The 9,375-nt window shown below is 42.3% G+C and overlaps 1 protein-coding gene across 1 annotated transcript in view; it reads right to left on the bottom strand.

Moving 5' to 3' along the window:
• Positions 1-8,914, bottom strand: part of fbrsl1 (fibrosin-like 1) — a 502,878-nt gene extending 493,964 nt beyond the window's left edge. The window contains 1 exon segment of the mRNA XM_064936970.1: positions 7,564-8,914. Coding sequence (XP_064793042.1) covers positions 7,564-7,857 — 294 coding nt within the window. The 5' untranslated portion in view covers positions 7,858-8,914.
• Positions 8,915-9,375: the final 461 nt, after the last annotated feature.

The following is a 9,375-nucleotide window of genomic DNA, read 5'->3' on the forward strand; positions in this document are numbered from 1 at the left end:
GAGGCTGATCCACGGAGGGTGACCAAGGGAGGCAGAAATAGGGTGATCCATGGAGGGTGACCAAGGGAGGCAGAAAGAGGCTGATCCACGGAGGGTGACCAAAGGAGGCAAAAATAGGGTGATCCACGGAGGGTGACCAAGGGAGGCAAAAATAGGGTGATCCATGGAGGGTGACCAAGGGAGGCAGAAAGAGGCTGATCCATGGAGGGAGGCAAGGGAGGCAGAAAGAGGCTGATCCATGGAGGGAGGCAAGGGAGGCAGAAAGAGGCTGATCCATGGAGGGAGACCAAGCGAGCCAGCAGCACTGGCAAGTAGCAGCCGTCTCAATATCTTATTTCAGGCTGGGAATAGAGCTCTGCAGTGATTATTGTTAGTATCACTCCAACCAGAAACACTATTCCCCTCAGAGCTAATGTTCCTATCTCACATTTGTAGCAAGGAGCATGTTGACAACTGTTACACTAATTGCTTTCACAGCTAGTCATTTATAAAGAAAACATGCTCTGAGACCCTCTATGGAGCTATAGCCAGTCATGGCATCTCTCAGAATAAATGCTCAAAAGCTGAAATCATGAGAAAGACTGGAGGCCGATCTGCTTTGATTTTCACCCAATCAAAATAACAGGTTCACCGTTCATGATGTCATGGCAAGACAAAAACTAAGTGGGCGTTCATGATAGCGAAATAAACACTCCTTTATCGTTCACCGCTCACTCATATAGGCGTACATAATCAGGTATGATGTTGGTGATCACTAGATCATGTCGATACTAATATGTTGTAAGAAGTAGTGGATGTTTGGTTGACCTGCAAGACGGTCTAGATAGCATGGTGACAGTATGCATTAGCAAAACATTGACTATTATTGGGTCCTCTCTACTTCACTGCACTGAATTTGCCAATGGTAAATAAAAAGTCAGACTGCCTCTGTATTTACTACTACATTCTGAAAGCGAGCATTAGACTAAGTCTTGTGTTGTGAGCTCAGGGAGATGATTTGAGGGGGATTTCGTTAAGGCTCTATTCAGCAAAGCTAACCAATAGACCAGTTGAACTTGATCGGCACAAGTCCCTGGAAAATGCATAATTTTTGCATACAAGCACATTTTTAAAGGGATTCACTTGAGAGATGTTGATGTAACTGTACAAGTATGAACAAGCAAGCCATTCACTGCCTGTTCTACTGCTCTCTCAGTCAATGAGTGGACGAGGCCAAAAGGAAAGCACACTTAATGAGGCACTTAGTGTTCTTTCTACTTATGTTTCATTATTTTATATTGTAAATCTTTCTCAGGCCTCATTGCCAGCCAGTCATTTAACATTTTCTGCAGCCAAATGCCACAATATGTGATCCTAAATTGCAGGGGTGGCAAACAGGGAGACACATATTATTTCAATAACTACCTTTTTTATTCAACGCTGTTGCATTGATTATGAGTGAAAGAGCAGAGAGCAAAGCAGAGCCTGGTCAGACTCAAGAAATCCCATAAACAGAAGGCAAAGCAGCCAGTGGATGAACAGGCAACTTTAACCAGTCAGAAGTCTAATCCTTCTCACCAGGCTTTAAGACAACATCTTAATCACTTGATAATTGCATCCTGCCACTCGCCACACAAAGCAGACCGAGGGGGAAAGGAGGAAGATACAACCCAGCAGCACAACACATCTAGAACACTGACATTGACATTAGCCAGACTGTTCAATACCTCTCATAGGGAAACAACGACCAAATGAAGAGGGAAACAAAAAACAGCAGCACACACCACATCTACTACAGTGACAGTCACAGAAACCAAGCTATTCATTACTTCTCATAACGGACAATGAAGACTGATCCGCAGGGGGACCATAAGGGTTCTATGTAATCTCCGCCCCACACACCCTCTGGAGAGAAACAGCTCTTCTTTGGGAGGGTATTTAGATCATATGTCAATATATTGGGCACACAGCCTCAGCAGCACAGCCAAAAGAATGCCATCTCCCCACTATCGAGCATGACAGTACATACACACGCACGCACAGCACAGCACAGCCAAAATGTTTCTCTCTCTTACTCTCTCTCCGCCACGGGAGAGATGGGTCCCATGGGCCTTAAGAAGCATTTCTTCATGGGACGTGTCAGGCTCTGAGCACCGACGCCTCCGGGGGCCTGCCTGTTAATTAAAAGGGGAGTTGTTGTTTGTCACCGGCTGGCAGCATACAGTATGATGCACTACAGCCATCACTATGAGAGTAACGAAAACACTGAGCGGTATTGCAACATGATGACCATACAAAACAGTTTAACAGGCCTCTGGATCCAGAGACCAAATGGTATACTTAGGCAATAGGGCACGAGGGGGTGTGGTATATGGCCAATATACCACATTTAATGGCTGTTATTATGCACGACGCAACGCGGAGTGCCTGGACACAGACCCTTAGCCATGGAATATTGGCCATATAGCACAAACCCCAGAGGTACCTTATTGCTATTACCAACGTAATTAGAGCAGCAAAAATAAATGTTTTGTCATACCTGTCGTACACGGTCTGATATACCACGGTTGTCAGCCAATCAGCATTCAGGGCTCGAACCACCCAGTTTATAATGTTCCTTTATGGCTTATAGTTCAACACAAGTGTTGAGTTGTTATAACTAACTACAGCTTTTAGCAACATCCCAACACTGAACAAGTTACAAGTCTCTAGACCAAATACTATACTGTTGATGTCCGGCTTGTACGGTTTGTTCATCCAACACACTGCTGAATTGTTACAGATGCAGCTTCATTTACACCTGCTATAACGCTTCGAACACACCGACAGTGTCAATGGGCAAAATAGTATGCAGCATCATCTGGATATGTGTGCAACAAAAGTTTAACATTCACCTTCTGCTACCATATCTGTCAAACCGTCTACACATAGTTTAACGCATACGTTCAATAAATTCAACATCTGCACCACACCGAAAGCACTGCAACTGCCTCTGCAACACAATGCTGCACAGCAAACTCAGCGTTTCATTGGAAATGAATGTACTTCTGGTGTACCAAAATGCAATGACGCCATCGGAGTGTTCGAATCGTAAGAGGAAGCAGTAGGCTACTGGCTGATTGTTTATGACAAGAGAGAATAATATACTATTTTAAGGGATATAATGTAAGACCGTGTAATAACACATGTTAACACACAATCTGTGTTAATGTGACAATAAACAGGTCAAGATCCCACCCATTACAGATGACTGCTGGCGGTTAGAGAGGAAAAAGTCAAGCCTAAACAGATAAACATAAGGATGAACTCTGTGTGGATTAGAGAGGGGGATTTGCCACTCTAGTATCAACGTCACACAAAGAGAGGAGGGAAATATCACATCTCATTTCTATTATGGAAGGTGGATAATTGCAATCTTTTCTTATGGTTTCTGTTAGTACATTACCCACGGGGGACTTTTGAGGGGCTTTAATTAACAGTATTGTATAATTGTCTTAATAGGCATTTGAGAGAGGGCTTTTTATTCTACATGCCTCATCTCCTCATTGACATTTCCAGTCACTATAGCATAGCCCTGTTTGACAAAGTAGGCATGACTTGTTCGTACGGTTCATTTACACGGGTAAGTGGATTTCCGGGTGAAATGTGGACTCAAAACAAATAAACAAATGATAATCAAACGTGGCCAATGTCGTGGATTGGTTTGTACCATAATGAACTAGGCTGTGGGAGCAGAGCATGTTGCAACATACAAACATACATTACACACAACATAAGCTCCAAGGGCAGCAGGCAGCTTTATTCTTTCAATCCAAGGCTGCAATATTACCCACTACTGAAACATGTTTAACGTGAAAGCAAAACACTCACGTTCACATGAACATTGTGTACAGTACTGTGGAGCAGCAAGCTATAGAGGTTCAATGAACCCAGAGAAAATGTGAGGTTGATCTCAATATACTGTGAAAGTGCCCAATCTAATCAGTCTCACTGGCCTGTCATGAACAGGAAGTCATGTATTGACCATCAGTGAATTATACGAGGTTACGAACACTCTTTCAACTGTACTGTGTTTATTAGAGAATGATGCAATATGTCTGTGTGTTCTTGAATGGCTAATGGTGCCGTGTCCATTGGATAATTGATAGGAAATTAGCATTTAACATTCCTGCTTGGCCCTATCACATACGCTTTCCAGATGTGTGTCCAACCCACACTTAGCTCTATACAAAGTATAACTAACTACCATCAGCCCATTTTCATGCAAATCTGACAGCTACTGTTTAGAGAACCGTTTTACTCCGTTTCCAAACATTTTAATTGAATTGATTTATGAAAGCTTTATCATGCCCGATTAAATATATATATAAATAATACATATATTATATATTATATATAATATATATATATATATATATATATACAGTGCTTTGCGAAAGTATTCGGCCCCCTTGAACTTTGCGACCTTTTGCCACATTTCAGGCTTCAAACAAAGATATAAAACTGTATTTTTTTGTGAAGAATCAACAACAAGTGGGACACAATCATGAAGTGGAACGACATTTATTGGATATTTCAAACTTTTTTAACAAATCAAAAACTGAAAAATTGGGCATGCAAAATTATTTAGCCCCCTTAAGTTAATACTTTGTAGCACCACCTTTTGCTTCGATTACAGCTGTAAGTCGCTTGGGGTATGTCTCTATCAGTTTTGCAAATCGAGAGACTGAAATTTTTTCCCATTCCTCCTTGCAAAACAGCTCGAGCTTAGTGAGGTTGGATGGAGAGCATTTGTGAACAGCAGTTTTCAGTTCTTTCCACAGATTCTCGATTGGATTCAGACTTGGACTTATTTTTCAACCATTCCATTGTAGATTTTGCTTTATGTTTTGGATCATTGTCTTGTTGGAAGACAAATCTCCGTCCCAGTCTCAGGTCTTTTGCAGACTCCATCAGGTTTTCTTCCAGAATGGTCCTGTATTTGGCTCCATCCATCTTCCCATCAATTTTAACCATCTTCCCTGTTCCTGCTGAAGAAAAGCAGGCCCAAACCATGATGCTGCCACCACCATGTTTGACAGTGGGTATGGTGTGTTCAGGGTGATGAGCTGTGTTGCTTTTACGCCAAACATAACGTTTTGCATTGTTGCCAAAAAGTTCAATTTTGGTTTCATCTGACCAGAGCACCTTCTTCCACATGTTTGGTGTGTCTCCCAGGTGGCGTGTGGCAAACTTTAAACAACACTTTTTATGGATATCTTTAAGAAATGGCTTTCTTCTTGCCACTCTTCCATAAAGGCCAGATTTGTGCAATATACGACTGATTGTTGTCCTATGGACAGAGTCTCCCACCTCAGCTGTAGATCTCTGCAGTTCATCCAGAGTGATCATGGGCCTCTTGGCTGCATCTCTGATCAGTCTTCTCCTTGTATGAGCTGAAAGTTTAAAGGGACGGCCAGGTCTTGGTAGATTTGCAGTGGTCTGATACTCCTGCCATTTCAATATTATCACTTGCACAGTGCTCCTTGGGATGTTTAAAGCTTGGGAAATATTTTTGTATCCAAATCCGGCTTTAAACTTCTTCACAACAGTATCTCGGACCTGCCTGGTGTGTTCCTTGTTCTTCATGATGCTCTCTGCGCTTTTAACGGACCTCTGAGACTATCACAGTGCAGGTGCATTTATACGGAGACTTGATTACACACAGGTGGATTGTATTTATCATCATTAGTCATTTAGGTCAACATTGGATCATTCAGAGATCCTCACTGAACTTCTGGAGAGAGTTTGCTGCACTGAAAGTAAAGGGGCTGAATAATTTTGCATGCCCAATTTTTCAGTTTTGGATTTGTTAAAAAAGTTTGAAATTATCCAATAAATGTCGTTACACTTCATGATTGTGTCCCACTTGTTGTTGATTCTAAACAAAAAAATACAGTTTTATATCTTTATGTTTGAAGCCTAAAATGTGGCAAAAGGTCGCAAAATTCAAGGGGGCCGAATACTTTCGCAAGGCACTGTATATATTCAACCTTTATTTAACTAGGCAAGTCAGCTAAGAACAAATGATTATTTACAATGATGGCCTACCCTGATTAGCTGTCTGGCTGAGTACAGCATTCATTCACTTGTAGATGTCACTGAAGGAAGCGACCCTACAGACAGCCTGTGCACTGCTCTCCTGGTGGGATCCGATCCTATCTGAGAAGCACTTCGCTCAGACTTCCCAGAGGCCTTTCACAGTCAGCACCTGTCAGACTGCCATAAGCAGCGAGCACCGGAGGCACGCGTACACATACCTTTCGCATCAGAGCATATAATGCACACACGTGCACACGTGGGCACACACACACACACACACACACACACACACACACACACACACACACACACACACACACACACACACACACACAGGTCTCTCTCCATCACCCTCTCCTACACAGTTTCATGCACTTTACCCTCTGCCCCTCCTCTTAGACACTATCTTCGTTCACACAAAACTCTAGTAAGTGGCATGGAAGGCCTAAGTTAACGGAAGAGCAATGTAATTACTGAGAACCCTGACAGGTTAACCTTGTTAACAGAGGGGAGGTGACAAATCAATGACAAGCTCCCAGTGAGTGAACAGTCCTTTGGACATTTATGTCCACAGCAAATAATAACATATCATGGACAATATTTCATACTTATGTATGCACTCAAATCTAGTAATAAGCCAATAGGTCAAGCTATGTAATGCAGTCTATTGTACCATGCTGGTGGTATTGTCTCTGTGGGGAACAAGCAGCAATTACAACTGACTGTGTTGCTTACACTCAACTGAGTAGAGTAGTAGCAGGTGTCTGTGGGTTTAGTTCCTGACCTTTGCAGCCACAGTCAGCCACTAACAGGCTAAGGAATTATTATACTATGTAAGTAGGTACACAGGTATTACCAATACAATTGTCAACTTAGAAGACTTCAACTGTACTTGGAAAGATGTTTCACGTTATTCAATTTTACAACTGGTGGGTCTAATCCTGAATGCTGATTGGTTAAAACCCGCATTCCAGCCGGTGTCTATTCCACAAGTTACCACTGGCTAAATCTATGTTTCATGTTTTTAGAATAGATCATAATGAGATCTAAGGACAGTGGTTACTTGTATCAAATTCACAATCTCATTTGTAGACTTCAACTTCACCTGAGGTTTAATCACCTTCAAAGCAAATACAAAACACATAATCAAAGACACATTGCACATGTTGGACCATCCAATGAATATGCACACTCCATATGGGCATATGGTTATAGAGGCAAAAAAAGATGGAAATTGTGTAGTAAAGAGTAAGAAATCTAAAGGGGATCCAGACCCATGTTGCATAGAACAACAAAAGGCATAACTACAAGGACAAGCCAAAGATCTACAATTCATTCCCCTCCTGAACACGCAGAGAAAACAGCACATGTTTATATGCAGTCAAACAAACCATTATGTCAGAGCATGTCATGAATAGCACCTCATTAGTCAAGCTGAAAACTTATGCTCTTATGCAAATTCTGACGTGTTTGACATGTATAATTATAAGCCAATCCCTTTACCTCCAGACAGTCCAGGCTGACGAAACTGGCAATGGCAAATCCATCAATGATATCCTCTTCTTGAGAACTGGATTCTCGTCTCTTTCGACGAGGGGGACGTGAGGCTCTGGAAGAAGGTGTCGAGTGTGGAACCTTTTTACCATTCTGGGAGGCGAGATCCCTCCCAGGACTTTGCTCCCTATCTGAACCAGATGAAGGGTTTGGACTGCGGGCATCCCTGCCCACTGCCTCCCGTCTCCGTACCCTCTCACGTTTGGAACGGGATCTCCGGCTCTGCTTCAATTTTCCATCCATTTTAAAAATGTTGCAATGACAAAATCACTCTAGAGCGCCTAACGTAAAGCGGATTCCCTGTGCGAAATAAGATACTATTATGCTATCACGAGGAGATACGCATGTATAAATACTACATATATATAATAAAATTCAAGGAATGACCTTGAATATTCCACCCGAATACAATAAACAAATGTTAAAATATTCCATGCAGGCGAGGAAGAAGGAACGCAAATCCTCACGTATTTGAAGCGATCCGATACTATAAGGTCGACGCGTTCTTTACATAAGCAGGTGTAAAACGGCGAAATACTTCAAATGTATGCATTCCACTTGCTTTGCAACTTTGTTGCATTGGAAAAACACAATGTTAATAGCTGCATACCACAGACAGCGCAGAGAAATAATGTCGCTGCCCGTTGTTTTCCACCACCCAATCCATGATCCGCTGTCAAAAAAGGACTATGGATAACATCCGTCAAAATGCGTATTAGGTGCTTAACAATTATGTATGAGATAATACATAAGTGGATAATCCTCTCTGCATTGGCGAGTTTCAACGGTTAACCATATTCCTCTGACAAGTTCCGCCGTAGGGTAAACCTTTGCGCGATAAAAGCTACGAGGGCAGGGATTTCCAAGTCTTTCGCTACTTATGCGCAATATTTTCAAAATTATCCTTCGTTTAGCTACTTCAGCATACGACCATCCACTGCATATGATCAAATCCCATAAACCAAAGGCATCGGCTATTCCAGGCCCGCGTAAGTTATAAATCCACTCTTGAATTCCGTCCTTGGTTGCTCAGTTACTCGTGTCTCGTCGTATTTTTCGTTTTCACATAATGCAAAGCTTTGATAAGTATCCTTAAAGCGGCAGAGTGATTAAAATCTCCTCTCCCCTCTTTTCCCTACATCTGAAATTAGTGTGCAGTAAAAGCCTCAGAGAGCCGAGATAACTGACGCACTTCCGCCACCTCTGCAAATTACCAGAAGGAAGTGAGCTAGTTTATACTTCTAAATCACGCACAGTAACTTTGTCATGAGTCATAGGCTACAATATTGGCATTACTTTTGTGTAATGCGGCTGGCTACACGTAGTCCTACAGCATGTCTGTCGCAGCCTACGGTCCATGTAGTCGCCCCACTCTGACGTCCTACTGTCGGCGAATAGAAATGCAGCCCAACACTATAGGCTACAAAACCTTTCCAACTATGATTCGTGATTTGACTTGCGATTGTGTGGGGTCAGAAGATTGGCCTTATTAATCTCTTTCATCATTCTAGCCTATTTGATCTATTTGGATACTTGCCAAATTGAATTGTGTGGCACTCTCCAGTGGTGTCCATTCTCCACTACTGATGAATCATGATGTTCTGTAGTCTACATTTCCGTTACCAAGCGCTCAGTTGCAGATAGTCTACTTCACTGAAGCTTGTCTTTCTGCACTTCACCTCATGAGATATTTGCCTGGGAAACTAGAGTATGGTTTTTGCATTTCAGACCTGGTTTACTACCAGCCGCCACCATTTAGTG

Source organism: Oncorhynchus masou, chromosome 25 (assembly GCF_036934945.1).
Source record: "Oncorhynchus masou masou isolate Uvic2021 chromosome 25, UVic_Omas_1.1, whole genome shotgun sequence".
In the NCBI taxonomy this organism is placed as follows: Eukaryota; Metazoa; Chordata; class Actinopteri; order Salmoniformes; family Salmonidae; genus Oncorhynchus; species Oncorhynchus masou.